Source organism: Trachurus trachurus, assembly GCF_905171665.1.
Source record: "Trachurus trachurus genome assembly, chromosome: 23".
Classification (NCBI taxonomy): Eukaryota; Metazoa; Chordata; class Actinopteri; order Carangiformes; family Carangidae; genus Trachurus; species Trachurus trachurus.
Window position 1 is genome coordinate 20,176,247 of NC_139912.1, and position 20,090 is coordinate 20,196,336.

Here is a 20,090-nt window from a genome sequence, read left to right on the forward strand (position 1 = left end):
ACAGCGCTGGCTGTCGCGTCATTCAATACACTGTCTGAAGTCGGTGCACGTCCCCGCGGTGTAGCTCTACTGCGCGCTCCCGTAACCATGTCGCCATTTTGATTCGAAAAAATATGACTGAGTTTTTCCTGCCTTGCATGCTAAAGTTAGCCCCGCGTTTGAATTACTTTGTGCGTGAGTACGAACCATACACTCTCTATCTGAAATAACAGGCATTGCTGTTTAGGTCAAGTAGGCGCTGACGTCGGAGAACTCTTTATTTGCTAGACTTCAAAGCAACATTTGGCTAACGTTAGCTAAGTTGAGCTAGCTACCAGCAGCCAGTGTTGTCGCAGACTGAGCCTTCTTCAAAACAAATCACTATCCGCTCACAGGCTAATGTGTGTCAGCTAACACAGATAGCTAATAGTTAGCTGGGTAGCTAGTGACTTCATAGCTGGTTTGCTTGACGCGAAACTCCACCAACAATCCAACACAGACGGGAGGAATAGCAACGGACTTTGAATCAAAGGTAAGTTTTTGAACGAAAAGATCGTCCTGAGTTGGAGCAACTAGCGAGCGTTTACTCTGCTGCTGCTGCTGCATCGACAAAGTTCAACCTAAAGTTGGAGAGCTATTTAAGTTGGCTACCTCTGCTCGGTACACGTTAACTGTTGGTGGCTAATTAGCTTACGTGCTAATCAGAGTAAAGGAGGAACTAACGTGAATGTTACCCAAACTGGTTGCCAAATCTATAAATAAGTGCCTAACAACCGCCAACTAACGCTGATCGAGAACCCGATGACGGCCAATCGGCCACATTTACCTAATCAAACTGTTAAATTGTTAGATTAGTCAAGGCTAGTTAACGTAACACAGTCGCAAAGTTAGGAACGATCAGCTGTGTTTTGCTACCATCGATGTTGGTGTGTTTTTTTTTACCCCCCCTCGTTGACATGTTATGTGTATTTTCGTTGTTATCCAGTAGTTACCTAACCAACGATATAAGTAGTGTTCAGTGCAGCTTCTCTGATTTGGCAGAGGCCAGCAACAACGAAGCCTTTGCTGAGTTAGTAAATCAAGCACACACCGTGTAGGTCGGTTTGTACGTTAGTTACCGGTGGATTAAAAAGAAGAAGACGACTTGGTGTTTGTACAGCAGCTGTGGGGTGTAATTAACCGCGAGCACTTCAATTACTGTAACGTTAATCTAAGTCCGTTTTTTTTAATTCTTTAATCTCTAGTAGTGGTGCCTCCACTGGAGTTGAAGTAAACAGAAATCTGAGCTCCTGCCACAAGTCAGTTGATGTGCACTTCATGCCAAGGCTAAGGCAGCTCGGTTTACATTTTTTTAGCTACATATCAGCATGTCTCTCATTGTTTGATAGTCTTGGTGAAAGAGATACATACATATTATTATTATTAATTGATCTGTCATGTTAAAGTACATAGGATTTAAAGTAAATTTTGACAAGCGTCCCACTCAGTGCATCAAAGTCTGAAGCCCTGGCTTATTTAGTTTGACAGCTAACCAAGATAATCAGTGATGTGACTGAAGCAGCACCAGGGACTCTTTACATCTGTGAGGGAATATCACACAGCACGAGTTAACAGACCGGCCTTTACTCTCATAAAGATCTCCTTCAGTGCTCTGGGAACATCAACTTGGTATCAAGCACAAGGTACAGGTCTGGTCATCTCATTTTACAACTTCAAGGCACATAAGTGCAAGTGAGCAGCGACAGGCTGACGAAAACTGTAGCTTTTGTTTGTACTCTGAAGTGCACTATTGCAGATTGGTTGATCATTTGCTAGCACAGGCTGCTAAGTATCTGGAACAACATGTTAAACATTCGGTTGTCACCAGTTGCATCTTTATTTACCTTCAGCATGCAAAGGGGAGCTCACATATGGAACAGGGGGGGGCGGTTGAAATTCATTTTGCTTGCTGCGTTTTAAATTGCCTAATTACAGACTGCTGTCGACTTGCAACATTTACACGTATGCCCCTTTATGTGTACCATTGTTCCTCTTTTCATCGTCTGTTATATGTGCCAGTAGACTGTTTTTGTTGCGATCGCCTCTAGCGGGTTCTATTTTGGATGTAAAGTCAAGCATTTGCTGCCCTGCTCAGTGTCCACAGGGAGCGTTCAACAGGGTTATTACTGCACTTGTGTACTCTGTAAATGTATGCCAGATGGACGCTGCTCCTGCTGCATGTGCAAGGAAAGGTCCTCCCCAGGAAAAAAGAAAAAGAAAAAGGAGGAAGCACTTTGATTTCCTCCCCGTGCTTTACTTCCACGATCAACAGTTGAGAGCATGTTGCCCAGAGAAGTTTGTTAGGTTCGACAAAAACAAAACCGATGCAATTATATTTGCCACTGCCGCTGTACTAGATTGTCCAGAGGTAGCTGCCATAGTTACCACGTGAGGAAAAACAAACCAAACATACTTGCTTAGTCACGAAAGCATCAAGTACTCTTTCTCCATCATTTAAAGATGCATCCTCTGTTTACTATAGTCTGATGGTGTGCACTTCATTGCAGTGCATCGAGAGACCAAAAGGAGACGTTGATTAAATCTTGGTTTGTTGTTTGCGTTGTGTAGCAGTTTAAAATCAGCATGTCCTCAATCTTAAGCTTTATGTTTTGCTAAAGCATATCCTGTAGAACTGTCATGTCCTTACCAGTTGATTACTGAAAGTTAGATAAATTGTTAGCATTTTATTGAAACTGACAACACTAATATTTGTTCAAATATTTAAATACGTGACATGATGTGTTTTAACCATTACATTACCCTTTCATTGACATGAAAACTGAAATCCATGTACGGTATGCATGTGTATTATTTGTTAGGCTATTTCTTTTCATATTTTCCTTTGTTGCAATTTAGTGTAATATGTCTGTGGAGAGGGATGATTGGATTTGCTGTGGCACTGTAGATCAAATATAGGATCACAGCAACAACATGGATGTGTGGGGTTGGGGTACCTGCAAAATGTGGCAGAAGAGCAAAACAATAGATTGGGTTTTATATAGTTTATTTAATTGTCATCAGTTTATCAAAAATTGAAGACATTTGTCATCTATATAATTCAAATGCCTTGTTAACACATGGACACAGCGTTGCATCTATTTATTGAATAGAAATCTGCATTCTGTAGATTTGAATGTTTTAATTTTCTTTGCAGAGATTACTTTATACTTATGAAACAAACGAAGGACCAGGATGCATCGTGCTTCACAGATGTATCAGTTTCTTCTGATCAATTTTAGGCTTTTAAAATACGTTTGGGGATCTCAAACTACTATCAAATAAATGAAGAAATTCACATTTATTTGCAGTATATACTGTATGTTTTGTGTGAGTGATGACCAGCAGCAGGGAACAGTGAGCGTCTGCTCCCTGGATATTGTGAGCTTTGAATAAGAAGAAGACCACAAGTAGGGATGGGTGTGGTTAGAATATTTTAACAGCTTTATTGATACTGTTAGAGCTAGATAATGTATCATTTTGGCATCATCATCATCCTGTGTGCATGCCCAATAGTCCCATTATATGACGAGTGAGGCAAATAAACTCAAGACATCACAGTACAACTTGCAGAGTGAATATGGAAGCGATCAGATCTCACTCTGGTGTTATTTTGTGTGTGAATCCAACTTTCTCAAGTGCTTAAAGCTTTTGCACAGTTTATGCACTGTACTGTATGTAACTGATTTCTTTTTGAGGACAATCAACTCCACATTTTCTTTTGTACAGAACTGAAATCGTATCTGAATTGTTTGATAACAAGGCCATTCTTCCCTTTGTGTTTTGCAGGTTATGGTGAGCGTCTCAGTGTCTCATCTCCTAAAGAGGCCTGTGTTTTAAGAGGAGACCCATGCTGATAAATGCCAGGCCTCGCCACACTCTCTGTTGTCTGCACAAACACAAATGCCTGCCTGCCCGTGGGGGAGGTCTGATTAAAGATATCCACATTTCATCCACTGGTACGTATGAGCACGTTGCCGTTTTGTAATATATAGACTATGACTACATTGACTTGGACCACAGTAATCCTACAGTTGCGTTCATCGTAAACCACGTCCTATTTTCTCAGATCAACATTTTGATGTTTTGTGAAGTCTAAATAAAATCACTAGAAGTAAAAAGTTAATTAATAAACTTTAAACCGACTATTCCAGAGTTGAATTCAACACCCCCCTCCTCTAAGTGTTCATCTTGTAGCTTAATTTAGCCTTGACTTTTTCCACAAAAACTAGTATGGTACATTAGTGTGAGTATAAACACAACCAGACTGTAAAGTCAGGTCTCTGTAGTCTCATACAGTATAAGCCTATAGGATATGTTTTTGATCACAACTACATGAATTCCTGAAGAGAAAAAGTTTTGGGTTTAGAACTAGGTGAGGAATCAACAGGGTTGCCAGGTTTACTTTTTTAGTGCCGTGGGTTAAAAGAAATTGTCTGCGGGTTTGGCAGACCTGTCGCATACAGATTATATGAATAATGGTTATGAATAAAGATTTCTATTTTGAATGACAAATGTTTATACCCAAATTCTGTTAAAGGGACTCTGAGTCAGATCAGCATATACCCACATACGTCACCTGCATGCCCCCACAGACACACACATAATATTCCAACGCTGTGTGTGACGCCACCGCAGCACATAACCAACCCGGTCCGGCGGGTTTTCAGTTGCTGTTTGGCTGCTTTCGCCTCACAGACCTGGCAACCCTGGGAATCAGGGTTCTGAGGGTATGAGAGGAGAGGATTTACCACAGGAGCACATGTACAGCAATATATCATCCACATAAACTTTAACTAGTAGAAACTTACTAGTAGATAATAGTATATAAATAATATCAACCTATAGCTCTAACGGCAGGAGCATCTTCAACAGTAGTAGGGGATACTGATCACCAACTGCTCTGTTGAATGTATCATTGGTTCAGCTGACTGAAACTGTGCTGAACATATTATATAATTGGATACTCAAAACAGCTGTAGGTGATCTACAGGTGTGAAAGAAAAGTTAATTTATTTCAGTTGTCCAATTCAAATAGTGAAACTCATAAATGTATAGATTCATTGATTGCACACAGACAATATTTCATGTCTTTATTTCTTTTAATTGAAATGATTATGGCTTACATTTAATTAAAAAAAAACAACAACCTAAATTCTTACCATAACCCTTAAAAATATTAGAATAAAGTGAAAAAGTTCACCTACCTAATGATGTCACACTCTAATCAGCTGATTAACTCCAAACACCTGCAAAGGTTTCCTGAGTCTGGTTCAGTAGCTGCACTGTCATGGAGGACACTGCTGACCTCTATCATATTCTACTTTATTGAGATGCACCTGTATGTTGCTTCTCATAAAATGGTTTTAAGCTGAGTTATCGTGACCGTCTGAAGCATGAGGCTGGTTTAGTTACCTACGAGGTGTGTTAAGCAAACATTTTCTGCATTGCGTCAAAGTGCGGCTTGGAGTACAGGCCTGACATGAGATGAAGATTGTGCTATTTCTGAAAGCCATTCAACTGCTCTTACTCTGTCTGTCCTCCTCTTCCTATTATTGGCAACATAAGAAATAACCACACCCTGAGTGTAGGCCTTAGCCGTGTTCCAAAGAGGATTGGAGGAAACATCGGGTTTATTATTTTCACTCAAAAAAAAAGAAGCATAAACTGCTCAGTTAGTGTCTAAATTAACAAAAAACTGAACCGATTGCCAATCTGGGCTGCAGGGCCAAATCAAGAAACATAGGAGCGTGATCAGAGCGAATGATGTCATCAGTGGAACAATAAAACATACACTTTCCTCAGATGTGGTGAGCGGTCAATAATAAATACGAAGAAGCTGACGTCAGTGGAAGCTAAAAATTGGTGCTTGTTTTCCAATTTTATCACCAGTGCTTCAACTGCTTAGCTTATCCCCCAGAGAGCACCGTGACTCAACACACGAGTCCCTGTGAGATGACTGAAGGAGTCACAGCTCAGCCGACCACCACTGACTGTAGTGGTGTAGGTGTAGCCTGTTGACAAACTTTATTGTTTTGGCCTATTTTTGAAAAATCAAGAAATTCTAGTAGATAAATCAATATAATTTTCTCTTTTATCATTGATAACAGTTTTAAACACAAGCGTCTTGTAGTTTATTTTTGTAGTGAATTGAGCTGGAGCTGGACCCCCATTGGCTGCAGTGAGGCTTTGGATGGAGGCGTCATGATTAATGTGGTGTTATCTCTATGATCTCATTGAAGATTGTCTTTCATGCATATTGAACATGTGGAACCTCTTGACAAGTCAAGGTTATCCGCCTTAACTCCCAGCGTTGTCAGCTGGTAGCTGCATGGAAAGAGCTTTCAGAGGCGTTCGTGGTTGTTGTCAGATCACCAGGTGAAGCCTGAATTTTCCTATCAGCGCAGCCACCACAGACAGGGACGGTTTGTCACTGTGTTGTGAAGAGGCAACAGCACTGCAGACTTAACACTGAGCAGTCCATGCACACATAAAGGAACAAGATTCAAATCTACAGAAGCCCTGGGCAACATGAAAGCACCGTATAACAGTAGAGACCGTGTTGTTTCTATTGCAGAATCCCATGGAAACTTCAAAACAGTTTTATTTTCATCCAAACCTATACAGATCTTAAATATTCGTCATTATTTCAGCACAAACTGAAATACCTTCCACTTTAATTAGATTTTGCTGAATCAGAATATGAAGACTGTCATTACAATAACATTGCACTCCATGTAAACACAGCCTGTGACATAAAAGGACAGGAAAGTGTAATCCTCAAGCTGACATCTTTGTTTACATCAGTGTCTCTCCCCTGCTTCCTTCCCCACCTCTACTCTTCCCTTCCTCACCCTTTTCTTTTTATTTCTGGCCTCTGCTGGCCCTCCCTATGCCCCCCCCCTCCCCTCCTTCCCCTCTACCTGCCTGTTTTCTTCACCATCCCTCCCCTTTGTCTTCCAACGACCTAGGGCTGTGTCCCCCGTCCCAGCGGCAACCATGTTTTGGAAGTTTGACCTGCACACCACCTCCCACATCGACCAGCTGCTGGACAGGGAGGACGTGACGCTGAGAGAACTGATGGAGGAGGACGACGTCCTGCAGGAATGCAAGGCCCAGAACCGTCGGCTGCTCCTCTTCCTCTCCCAGGACCACTGCATGCAGGAGCTGGTCAGCCTCATCACCACAGAGCCGCCGGCTGACCTGGAGGAGCGGAGCCGCTTCAAGTGAGTCCACACAACAATCAGAAAGTAGATCTTTTAAGTGCAGTTTACATGTGTTTTATTGTCGTTTTTATTTGAAGCAATTGAGTACACATTCAGAATATATATTGGCTTTTACATAAACATATGAACAAAGCTCAATACAGATGCAAAGAGGAAGTAAAAGAATAATAATAAAAAAGGGTGGAGAGTGAGAAAAGACCCCCTCTTGTAGAAAAAAAGGCCTGAAAGTTCAGATAGGCAGAAACCAACTTCTGTGTTTTCCCCCTAAGATTTCCCAACATTGCTTGTGAGCTCCTGACGTCAGACGTGTCCATTATAAACGATAAGCTGGGCGCCGACGACTCTCTCCTGGAGATGCTCTACCACTTCTTGGAGCAGGACCCGCCTCTCAACCCGTTACTTGCCAGCTTCTTCAGCAAAACTATCGGCAATCTGATTGCCAGGAAAACTGAGCAGGTACAAGTGGAACAGATCGCAGCTCACCGTGTTGATCCATTGGCGTGTCAAAACGGACCGAAACAAAAAGTACTTGTTCATTTTTCCAGGTGATCACCTTTCTAAAGAAAAAGGAAGGCTTCATAGGTCTGGTGCTGAAACATATTGACGCCTCTGCCATGATGGACCTGCTGCTTCGCCTCATCAGCTGTGTGGAGCCTGCCCCCTTGAGACAGGAGGTCCTCCATGTAAGCAAATCAGCTATCTTTGTGTAACACCCCCCCCCCCTCATTTTTAAAAAGAGCCTTGAACTCATCTTAATGCAACTTATTGATTTCCCCCTCCCAGTGGCTGAACGAGGAGAAGCTGGTACAGAGACTCACAGAGCTCATCCATACTGGTAAAGATGAGGAGGTGAGTGCAAAGCCTGCTGCGCCGTCAGTCGACCTGTCACTACGTAGCAATGTTACTAATACTCAACAATCTTATCTTTCAGAGACAATCAAACGCATCACAGACGCTTTGTGACATCATCCGCCTTAGTCGAGACCAGGCCAATCAGATGCAGGAGAATGTGGAGGCTGACCCACTATTGGCCGTACTAGAGTCGTAAGTATACTGCGCCTTACTGGTAATACATCCAAATAGTATTTGGAATGAGAGTGAATTTAAAAATCTGGCATTTACAGTAACTGGCTGCATGAAAGATTTATTTTCAAATAACACCAGATTGGTTTGTTTGGTTGGTTTGGACCACTTCTAAGGTATTGGGGGGGAAACAAGCAAATTCCCCAAGCTGGAATGAATTAGCCTTGAAAAGAAACAGTTTTGATGTTGTGAAATGTGACTTGACCTAAACTTTCTCCACAACATCCCAACCATGAATTTTCCATCAAAAACAAACAGTGTGGTCCAAAAAGTCTGTGGTCACTTCAACAGAATGAGGAAGTGGTCTCAGGTATTTGGACCCCACTGTAAACAGCAGACTAACGGGAGTGTGTGGGGTGTGTTTGCCACCTCATTACAAACTATAATCTCTGAAATATGCTGCAGCGTAATCCTGTGTACGTTTCAGGCAGGAGAGTGTGGCGGGGCTCCTCAAGAACTTGTTTGAGGGGGAGAGGAGTGAGGCCTCCATTGTTAACGGAACTCAAGTGCTACTTACCTTACTGGAGACCAGGAGGTCTGGGTGAGTCCTGTCAAGCTCCTCGTTGGAAATGCTGGAGGCTTAGATCACTTTGGTTTCAGCAGATGTGATTCAAATCTTATTTTATTGATTTATGTGACATGTTAGGAATTCAGAAGAAATATAGGTGTATATATACAGATTGAAAATAGGCACTTGTAGTTTGTATAATCTTCATAGCCTCATGTCTTTGCCTGCTTGTGTCTCCTAGGTTGGAAGGGCTGATGGATCTGTATTCTCAGGGTTATGAAAGGTCTTACACTGTCAACAGCAGTATTTTAAATGCCATTGAGCCCCATTTAAAGGACTTCCAGCAGCTTCTTCTGGACCCCCCCAAGGTAAAGCTGCACCCCAGACTCAACTCTCAACACTAGAGCATCTTGCGATGGAATAACACCAACACACATTTTATCACACTCATGTTTAAAGGGATAGTTCAACATTTTGACAAATTTGGTTAGTTACCTTTAATTTTCAAGCTATTTTCAGAATGGCGCTATGAGATAATGACGGAACGTTATGAGACGTTGTTTTCGTGGCAAATTCAGAGACTGCTTGCCAAAAAACTACCCCCGACAGGAACACGCATCAGCGGTTTTGCATGAATTTACCTTGAAAACAACTCCACCTCGTAATGTTCTGTTATTATCTCATAGCGTGGTGAATGTGCAGGTCACAACTTGTCCACCAGAGCGTTTTGGAGTTGTTGGATTGTGTATTTGATGAGTTTGATGAGGGAAACCAAGAAATCCCATTAGCCTCCATAGCGTAGCTCTGAGCAGCTCACGGCTCTGCTCCGCTGTTCTAAAAATAGCTTGCACCGACAATTAAAGGTAATGAACCTACTCCAAAGACTACAGGGATTATGGCAATGGGCCAATTTGCCAAAATGTTGAACTATCCCTTTTAAATACTGGAGTAGCTGATGTTGAGTTGACAGCGCTAATCATTTTTCTGTTAATAAGTAAATCTGCAAATTCCTGAATGACAAAACGTGCTGATGCTCTTTTCTTTTTGTGTCCACAGAAAAGTGCAATATTGACGACCGTTGGCGTTCTAGAGCAGCCACTGGGGAACGCTCGCCTTCACGTGGCCCGGCTGGTGGCCGCTCTGCTGCAGACCAATGCCCCCAGTATCTGCCAGGAGCTCTGCAATCTTGCCACCATGGACCTACTACTGGTAGGCATTAGGCTAAGCCCGGCTTGACTCTGGGCCGGAAACTCTGTAGTTCCTTCTTGTCGCTGCACACATCCATTTGGCCCGACTCTGTTTGTACGGCTGAAAAGAGTTGCATCAGATTTGCACAAGGTTAGTCATGAGGCAGGGAACCATTGATTATCTTATCACACTCCCTGACCAAAGGGCAGTGGGTGTGACCTCTGTGGAGTAGGTTCAGTCAAACATCATGGGGCAGTGGAGAGTTTCTGGTTCAGATGTTAACACCATGACTTCTTTCATGACTGTGACAGAAGGGCACAGACGTAGTATATGTTGCTACAGCGATGGTCAAACAATGCCCTTTGTCTCTCCCAACAGGATCTGTTCTTCAAATACTCCTGGAATAATTTTTTGCACTTCCAAGTGGAGCTGTGTGTGGCGGCTATCCTGAACCACCCTTCCTCAGATGAGCGGCCCAGCCCGGGCCTCCAGAACCACGATGGGAAGCCCGCAGCGTCCGGCTCCGAGGGGCAGGCGGAGGCAGTGGAGACAGGCAGGACCACGGACCCACAGACCTCCATCCACAACGCCCTCGTGGCACATGTAGGTGGCTTCAGCAGCTCCGTACCAGGAGAATCATACTGCAGAAAAAGTCCCTGAAAGTGGAGTCAACACATAAGACCCAGAGTGGACTGTCAGTCTGTCAGTCAAGTCACGGCCACCAGAAATTTCTGCTGCTGATTATTAACGGCTGATATTGAAGATAGTGATTGGTAGATTGGAATGAATGATTCTAGACACCTGCCATCCTAAAACCACCGCTGGTTAAAACTCTAGTCCCCCTGCTCTGTAAATGACAGGACATCAAAACAAAACATGTTGGCCATGGGTCAGCCAATCACACTGAGATGTAGATGATTGTTATTGATATCAGTGGCAATGAATGTGATTGCAGCATCCCTAAACATTGTTATTAATTATGTTATAGTGTAGTAAAGTAAAGTTTGCCTTTATTCATCCCACGACGGGGAAATTCGCAAGTCCAGTTGTCCTTACTGTAGGACACTCGTTGAGAAGGTGACTGATAGATGATTGATACTGGTGGGAGAAAAAAATCATGATCTGCCATTTTTTAAATGCTAGCTTTCAATTACTTCCTGAAAATCCAGACTCAGGTTTTTATCTCTGCCTAGATGTTCATGTTCTGTGTGTGTGTGTGTGTATGTGTGTTTTCTCACTCTTTGTGTTGTTCAGCTTTTCCAGAAGTGTCGACTGGTACAAAGGATCCTTGACGCCTGGGAGGAAAATGACAGAATACAGTGAGTGTCGTCATGTGCAACAATGAGCTAAACTCCATTAAAACTACAACACTGCTGTGCCGATGCGTTGCATTGTCATACAAACTGTGTATTGTTATGCATCTAATGACCATGTGTTATTGATCAGGCCTTATTTTTGTAATGAGCACTTGTGGTCCAGGGTTGGAAAATTTGTGACTACAAAACTTTTTTGTATAATTTCACCATTTTTTTTTTTTTTTGAAATTCTTTGACTTTTTTCAGAAATATTACCTTTTTTCTGAAATTTCAGAATTTTTTCCCCTAAATTTGCCCTAATTTGAACATACAGACTAAGAAATTAACATTATTCAGTCTCAGAACAAATATTTGTGAATTTCTTATGTTTGTTTCAAAATTTTGTCCAGTGGGGGTCCGTGGTCTAACTTGTGTCAGTTTAGGGGTCCTTGATGTAAAAAAGGTCTAGAACCACTGACATAAACAACTTTAACAGCACAATGAAAATTCATCAAATCACATTCTTCTTCCATAAAGGGGAACAAGTTCACAAGCAAAAATATTTGAATGTATTTGAATACAAAAAGTACAGAGTTACTGCGTTGAAGGTAACCAGAGTGTACCTGTCAATCTCAGGTCTGAGGGCGGTACCAGGAGAGGCAACATGGGCCATCTGACCAGAATCGCCAACATGGTGGTCCAGAACCTGGAGAAAGGACCAGTCCAGGCCCAGATCTCTGACCTCATCAAAGGTAATCTCATATTTCACAGAGGCCTGATGTCACAGTAATGACCTGCTGTACAGTAAACCCAGTGAGTGTTAACAACCCCTCTGTGCCCCCCCCCTCACAGAGCTGCCAGAGGACTGCAGAGGTCGCTGGGAGAGCTTCGTGGACGAGACCCTGAGAGAGACTAACAGGAGGAACACAGTAGAGCTGGTGAGTCGTCTGTCAGTTGCACCCTTTTTTTTCTTTTTTTTCTCCCCCCCTGAATAAATAACTTTCTCTTAACTGGCTCTTGTTTCCCCTCCCTCTCTCCCAGTGAAGCAGCAGCAGCAGGAGTTACTCAGAAAGAGTTCAGCTCAATGTCAGATGGTCTAATAAATCCAGAAACATGTTCAACAGAAGTCAGAAGTGTTTTTGATTTTAAGACTGTAGAGAAAAGTTATACTTACACTCAGTGTTGCTCATCAACACATATTCAATTCAACTCATATTCCTTCCTCTTCAATCTTATTTTTATGAAGTGAAATTAAGTATTTTTAACTCTACACTGTTTACACGGTGTTTACTCAGCAACAGTATACTTCCTCCTTGTCTTTGATGGTGCATTGCAGCACTTCCTGCTGTGTAACTGCCACCAGTAGATCAGTGCAGTCAGTGTAGTGTGAACCCGTCGGCAGGAACGTGTACTGCACCTTAATACATGCTGTTTCTGCATCACCGGCACGTCTGTGTGTCCTGGTACTCATGTGTGTAACATGCAATACATCAGGACCCACTCATAGAAAACAGCTGCACAGCACAAGTAGAGGTCCCACAGCCCACAGGGAACCTTTGAAATCACAGTTAATTTTACAATAAACAGAACTTCAGCTTCACAAATGACACAGACCATTAAAATGGAAAAAGGAGGAAACTGTGGCGACAACAACAATTACACACAAAGCATAAACAAGAGATAAGGAGGACAAACTGACAAGAGGGCAAGGAGAGAAAAAGGCCAGTGTGAAGTTTACAGTGAAGTCTTCCTCTAACTTAGTGTGACAGATAACTGTTCATTGTTGAGTTAGGAAGGGCTTTAAACACTAGACAGACAGACAGGTAGGTAGAGAGACAGGTGGACGGTCTAAACAGAGAACAGTATTGATCCCGTCGCACAACAAAGAACCTCTTAAAGTAGCATTGATCTAACATTCAATAGCCCCCCGCCCCCCCGTCCATAATTCCAGTGTAACGGACAGTTGTGTCCTGTGAGCCCGGTGGACACTGGTAACACACTAACACTGTGTCCTGCAGGTCAGCACCCACAACATGCACTCGTCCAGCGAGGACGACGACATGGAGAGCCCCTTCCCCAACGACCTGTCTCTGCAGCAGGTAGGACGGGCTCAGCGCCATGGCAACGGCATGACAGTACATTGTTTTGGTCCATTTTCAGATTGGGTTATTGAAAGATGCTTGATCTAGTTGTTTTTTCTTTCTTCTTGTTCTTGTTCTTACTATTACTATTACTATTATTACACAGATTAACACAGCAGTCATCAATCCCTTTGTTCACAGTTTTTATCAAGAAATAAAACAGCGTACACTGTCATGGTACTGTAAACATGTAATGTGTAAAGTGCTGAAAACAAGATATAGATTTTTTTTTATTATTTGTAAAACTTCAGTTGGTGCTAACATTAGCTAAGCAGCTAACTGCTGCTGGTTGGAAACAGCAGATGAGGAGCAGCGGTGACATTTGAAGGAAGCGTCCAATCAGTGGAAAGATGCAAATGACCCCCCCTGTGTGTCCGTACCCACATGAGCTCATTAGTGTGGTGTTCTCCCCCTCCCAGGCCTTCTCTGACTATCAGATCCAGCAGATGACGGCCAACTTCGTGGATCAGTTTGGGTTCAACGACGAGGAGTTCAGTGAGCACGATGAAAACATCAAGTGAGTCCAACAGCTCAGCTCCTCTGTGTCTGTTTGTTCTCAGTTAACACTGTTTGGTTCTGTGTGTGTCGTCTGTAACCTTGAAGTGTAGTTGTGTTAATCTTCACATCCTCCTTGTCTCTCTTTCCTCAGCGCCACCTTTGACAGAATTGCCGAAATAAACTTCAATCTAGATGCTGATGATAATAGTGTAAGTCTTTACTATGTTAGTTCAAAGACACTGTAACAGGGTAATACTTTATACATTTATGTCATATTTCATTTTAATTTGTTACATTCAAGATATTTAAAACAGCCTTCTGGTGTCACCAACCATTTTTCCAAATCCAATATGTACTTTTTGTGTCTAATTTAAATTTAATTTGTGTGTGTGTGGTTTGTGCACAGGCCAACGCGGCTGCTTTTGAAGCCTGCTGTAAAGAGAGGATACGCCAGTTTGATGATGCTGAGGAGGAGGAGGACATTTGGGAGGAGAAGGAGATCAACTATGCAACACAAGCTAAATCCAGAACAAGGTAAAGACAGAGGAGACATGTCCCCGGCCTCTGGTTCCACGGGTTTCAGCGTCCGTCTTGTCTTTGTGAGCTCAGTCCTCTGTCTGTCTCATTCAGGTTTGGAGTGTCCCAGACCTCAGAGGGCAGCTCCAGGAGCAGCATGGAGAACGGAGGCAGGGAGCAGGACCGCGGCTCCGAGTCGGACGAGGACGAGGACTCTGAGCAGAACACGTCAGAAACAGGTAGATGCAGAGACACAGAGGAGGACGGCCGCTCGCAGAGCACGGCCTCGTCTCATATCAGCCTGAGAACGACACTCCAGACTCTGCTTCATCTCAAGCTTTGTCCACTGTTCGTCTTGTCTCCAGGTCCAGGCTGGACAGCAAACTTCAGGGAATCTGGAGGGACAGCGTCGTCCCAGACCCAGGCAGGCTGGGACAGCTCGGCAGGGGGCGGGGCGGAGACACAGGGGTCGGGCTGGGCCAACTTCACTGAGTTCCAGCCTTTCTCCGGGTGAGACACAGACACAACATTTTCATTTTTAATTTTCCTGTCCAACATCGATGTTGTTTTAATAGCAGAGACACACATGCTCATCTGAGAGGAAACATGGGATTGTGGGTAATAGATGAAGGTGTGGAGAAACACACTGTTGACAACGATAGAAACAATGATCTGTGTGATCATACAGAACGCTTATGGCGCTTTTCCACTGGCACGGCATGGATCTACTTGTTTTTTTGCTTTTCCACTAGCCCCTAGTACCTGGTACCTGGTACTTTTTTGGGAACGCCTCAGCCCTGGTTCCAAGCGAGCCGAAGTGATACTAAAACGTGACGTCATCCGACGTTGGTCATCCGCGCAACGTCCAACACTAGAATCAAACCCGCAAATTTTAAAAACGCACGGGACAACAGCACTGAGACTGTTGTTATTGTTTCACCTGAGTTAAATGTCCACTGTGTGGAAAACTATGCTGTTGTCCGTATTCGAGGTGCAAACAAGTGTGATTGGAGCTGACGAGAGGATCGAAAAGAGAAAGCGAGACGACCCGGCCGTAGACATCGTGATAGGACGACCCTGCCCACACCGAGGAGGAACAATGAAGAACTCGGTTGTGATGGAAAAGCACCTAAACCGAGTCGAGCCGTGACTGTGTAGTGGAAAAGCGCCATTAGAGATCTGTGGTGTGTAGAGATGTTGATTGTTGTGGTTGTTGGATGAAAACACAGGAGTCTGAAAACCTGACGAAGCTGCTAGAGGAGAAGGTGTGAGGTGGAGTTTGTGTCCTTCAGCTTGTTTACACGGATTCTTCTTCTCCCACAGCACAGAAACTAATCCCAGGTGCAGCTCTCCTGTGGACTCGGCCAGCGGGGCCACAGATAAACAAGCCAAACAGAACCACGAGAAGAGCGGTGAGTGCTGTGTTGCGTTGTGTTGTGTTACTCTGCCTCTCTGACGGAGACGCACGCTGAATTTCCTCACAACAAACCTCCCGTCCGTCAGCAGATGCAGGCGGCGCGTCTCCTGGTGCCTGGCCCGTGGGAGAAGGGAAGAAGGCTCCTACCGTGGCCTCAGACGGCAGCTCCTCCGGGGGGTCGGACAGCGAGGAGGACGACAAGAAATCCGCCGCCGCCACAGCAGCAGCAGCCGCCCCGACCGTGGCTGTCGCCTCGGAAACGGCCGGCGCCCCCAAGACCGCTGACCTCAAAAGGTTTGTGTGTTACAGTGTTGGAAGGAGCAGGAACAGAGAGTGAGAGTGTGACGCAGAGAGTCAGACGTTAACTCTTGACTTCCTGTTTGTGTGCCAGTGAGGAGAGTCCGCTGTCTCTGGAGAAACTGTCTCTGTCGGAGCAGCCGCCTGCCGAGGGCTCACCTGCAAACACACAGACTGACAGGAAGTAAGTACCACTCACTCAACTCATTGATTGTTGTCATGGATGGATGTGATCAGTTTGGTATCAACCTGTAGCCACAGCTTTAATGTATGTTCTCTTTGAGTCACTAATGGTTTTTTTTCCTCCTTTTTTTTTAAATTAAACTTTTTATTTGAAGAAAAAGTAGGTTATACATGTTGCTCTTACGTTTGTATACACATCATTAAAGGAATAGTTCAACATTTTGGCAAATTGGTCCATTGCCATAATCCCTATAGTTTTAGGAGTAGGTTCGTTACCTTTAATTGTCAGTGCAAGCTGTTTTTAGAACGGCGGAGCAGAGCCACGAGCTGCTCAGAGCTACGGAGGCTAATGGGATTTCTTGGTTTCCCGCATCAAACTCATCAAATACACAAACCAACAACTCAACAACGCTCTGGTGGACAAGTTGTGACCTGCACATTCACCACGCTATGAGATAATTACGGAACGTTATGAGACAGAGTTGTTTTCAAGGTAAATTCATGCAAAACCGCTGATGCGCTTTCCCACCGGGGTCAGTTTTTCACCAAGCAGTCTGTGCATTTGCCTCTAAAACAACTCTGTCTCGTAACGTTCCGTTATTATCTCATAGCGTGGTGAATGTGCAGGTCACAACTTGTCCACCAGAGCGTTTTGGAGTTGTTGGATTGTGTATTTGATGAGTTTGAAACCAAGAAATCCCACTAGCCTCCGTAGCGTAGCTCTGAGAAGCTTGCGGTTCTGCTCCGCCGTTCTAAAAATAGCTTGCACCGACAATTAAAGGTAATGAACCTACTGCTAAGACTATAGGGATTGTGGCAATGGGCTAATTTGCCAAAATATTGAACTATCCCTTTAAGTTTTATCATCCAAGTAGATAATGAAAGAAATATTGATATTTAGGTAAAAAATGAATTGTGTGAAACAGATGTGGACAGCTGAGTCTTAATATAGATGTGTGTGTGTGTGTCCTGACAGAGAGGAGACGCCACCTCCACAGGAAGTGTCAGTGAACGGGCCGGTGTGAGCGCGGACCCCCCCTCTCCCCCCCGGCACAGGAAGCCCCCTCCCCCCCTTCCCACCGAGCGACGGAGCCGCGGACCGTCAGCCTCCTCCAGAGTGACGCCCCCCCAAAAATAACCTCACTGCAACTACGGTGTTTTTACTGAATCACTCTGCCATGTTATTGGACCTGGACACTGCCAATCAACACCAATAATGAGGCGGCGGAACATGTAAAAAAAACAACAACAACAAACAAAACAAAACAAAAATCTCTATATATGAAAAATGAGAAAAAACCAACAGACAGGACGGAGAGTAGAGGAATCATCTTCAAAGCCTTTTTTTTCCAGATGTTGCACATAATGACGTGCGGTTTTAATGTAGCAGCGACAGAATCCGAGGGGTAACATCATTATAATTATTATTATTTTTTTATGTCCTGACAGATTTCTCTCTACCTGTTCACGGCTGTTGGAGCCCACCTGTTAGGGATTTTACATTGTCGCCCCTGAGTGGATAGCACAGGCTAACTTTTAACGATGCCTCAACAATAAACACCGTTTTTTGAAACCTTTTTTTTTTTTCCTCTTCGAGCTTAAGAAAAAGCACTTATGCAGCCATTTTACTGTACATGATAGCACAATGTAAGTGTTCTACCCTCATCTCTGCTGGCTGTCTTATCTGCCCCCCCCCCCCCCCCCCCCCCAACCACCACCACCACCACCACCATGGTCCCACCCCCCCACTCCCCCCTTTATTTTTTTCTCTCTCTTTGGTTGCTGTTGATGAAACATCTCTTGTCGTACATCACCAGGTTTCTGAATGTTTTGAAGTGCTTCAGGAGGGTCCGAGGAGGGGGCGGGTCAATGAACAGAGTTCTAATAGTATTACTGTCTTTTTGCTCATGTGCAATAATGTCAATTAGCCATTTTATTTAAAAATGAAATTCAACTCTTTTTTTTTTGTTGTTCTTTTTTTTTTTAAAGAATCAATCTAGCATTGGAGACTCATTTGGTAGTTTGGAGCAAACAAATCTGGATTTAATCTCAACTTGAGGTTTCTGATTTTAAATTCTTTTCTTTCTTTTTTTTGTTGTAGTGCATGTATAACTGGTTCTCTGTTGACCTAGCTAGTGAGCTAAGACCTTCTGATTGTATTGACCTTTAAGTTCTTATTGCTATCCCCCTTAAATCAACCAAACATTATCTACCTATATACAAATATTATCTACATTTAAAAGTAATTTTACAAGCAATCTTGAGATTACTATTGTTGTCTGTTCCTTTTTTCTCTCTCTCTCTCTCTCCACCAAGCACTTACTCACAGGGCGAGAGTGGCATCTGTTCAGAGTGATGCTGTACGTTTTTCTTTTTTTTTGTTTTTTTGTTTTTTTTCCTCTTTTTTAAAAAAAGTTTTAATTTTATTTCTCTCTGAGCAGCAGGAGTGGAAAGAGGACAGGTCTGGGTTCTGCAGAGCTCCAGGCCTCTTTGGTGTACTTACTTAAATCATTTGACAGCGATCAGGTTCTACGATCATTGTTAAACAATTTGAAATTAAAAGCGTCTGGTTGACCACATTAATACCAAAAGCTCCTCTTCACCCGTCTGTTGTTCTCTGTCCGCAAACACCCACGGCGCCGCCGGCAGCACGGCTGTCGGCCGTCGTCATCCTCACAGGAGCTGGTCAGAGGTCAGAGGTCAGGCTCGGCTACAGAGCAACACCTCGACCTGTGAGCAACTTTATTAATGCTTTTAACCTCTAAACATTTGAGTCGTTGGTATAAACTTTATACAATTTAAAGGGGACATGGAAATATCACTTTTTGAAGGCTCTTTAACATATATTTGGGTGTTTATCTTGCCTTCCGGCCCCTAAAATGTGAGAATTGACACAAAATCTGTAATTTTCAGGCTCCTGAGGTTGAAATCCATGTGTTTTTATGAGCTGTTCCCTCAGTTGTCTTCTAGTGATGAAACTAGTTTTCGAATTTGCATAAAACCACCCCTACCTGGTACCAGTAGAAGGGGGCGGGGCAAGCAGTGGTTCATTTGCATTTAAAGGGACAGACACTGAAACCAGCCGTTCTGAACAGGGCTGTTTTGAGAGGATGAAAAGAGCTGTGATGTTTGATCCTTGGGGTATTTTGACCAAAGCATGTCACAGACATGTCTTTAAGACATCTGGGAACTATTTTAATTTGTGGAAAAGGGGTATAATATTTCTCCTTTAATTTCCAAACATCAGGCGACGTCCTGCACCTCTTATCCAAGACCTCAGGTTTACTTCATGTGGGAAAAACAGCCTTGCTCGTGTGTTGTATTGTCACTGATGGAGGTCAAATGTTGAAGGGTTCTTGAACGCACCAGCTGAAGATCATTAACACAACTACAGACCCACACAGACACACTGACCTCATTAGGAACCATGCTGCTGCTCTCTAACTCCACATGATGTTAGAAACTTTCCTTTGAGACTCTTCTCCCTGTCAATAGACGTGTGACGTAGCTGCTAGTAAAATAACATGGTGGCAAGAGGTCATATTGATATCGTATTGATATTTTACAGCAGGAAGAAGCTGATAACTGATCAATCAGCTGAGCTACAGAAAGCTGTACACTCCTGTGATAAAGGAGTCAGTTTCATTTGTATATAGTCTAGTTGTGGGTAGCTGTGGTTCAGGAAAAGATACTGAAGCATGAGAAAAACCACGATGGGTCATC

General features: G+C 43.5%; 1 protein-coding gene across 3 annotated transcripts; it reads left to right on the forward strand.

The window, feature by feature from the left end:
• The first annotated feature begins 84 nt into the window (after positions 1-84).
• On the forward strand, positions 85-18,961 carry ppp6r2a (protein phosphatase 6, regulatory subunit 2a). 3 transcript variants are annotated; one of them, XM_083999690.1, is made up of 24 exons: positions 85-511; positions 3,805-3,974; positions 6,987-7,241; positions 7,511-7,697; positions 7,787-7,924; positions 8,025-8,090; positions 8,173-8,285; positions 8,752-8,865; positions 9,074-9,200; positions 9,889-10,041; positions 10,399-10,623; positions 11,275-11,339; positions 11,952-12,067; positions 12,168-12,253; positions 13,334-13,414; positions 13,876-13,973; positions 14,106-14,163; positions 14,361-14,488; positions 14,585-14,709; positions 14,836-14,980; positions 15,794-15,882; positions 15,974-16,181; positions 16,279-16,368; positions 17,344-18,960. In XM_083999690.1, exons 3-24 carry the CDS (start codon positions 7,015-7,017, stop codon positions 17,390-17,392), a joined length of 2,688 nt encoding a protein of 895 aa, XP_083855816.1. In that variant the 5' UTR covers positions 85-511; positions 3,805-3,974; positions 6,987-7,014; the 3' UTR covers positions 17,393-18,960. The 3 variants fall into 3 exon arrangements, with proteins under 3 accessions (XP_083855816.1, XP_083855817.1, XP_083855818.1); XM_083999691.1 differs by having other exon boundaries at positions 15,977-16,181; XM_083999692.1 differs by lacking the exons at positions 85-511; positions 3,805-3,974 and having other exon boundaries at positions 6,992-7,241; positions 17,344-18,961.
• Positions 18,962-20,090: the final 1,129 nt, after the last annotated feature.

What these genes read in the sequence shown, in the direction of transcription:
- ppp6r2a (XM_083999690.1), top strand. Translation starts at nt 7,015, where the DNA reads ATGTTTTGGAAGTTTGACCTGCACACCACCTCCCACATCGACCAGCTG. An exon ending in GGAGGAACACAGTAGAGCTG is followed by an intron (nt 12,254 to 13,333) that starts GTGAGTCGTCTG and finishes TGTGTCCTGCAG; the next exon opens with GTCAGCACCCACAACATGCA. An exon ending in CAAGCTAAATCCAGAACAAG is followed by an intron (nt 14,489 to 14,584) that starts GTAAAGACAGAG and finishes TGTCTCATTCAG; the next exon opens with GTTTGGAGTGTCCCAGACCT.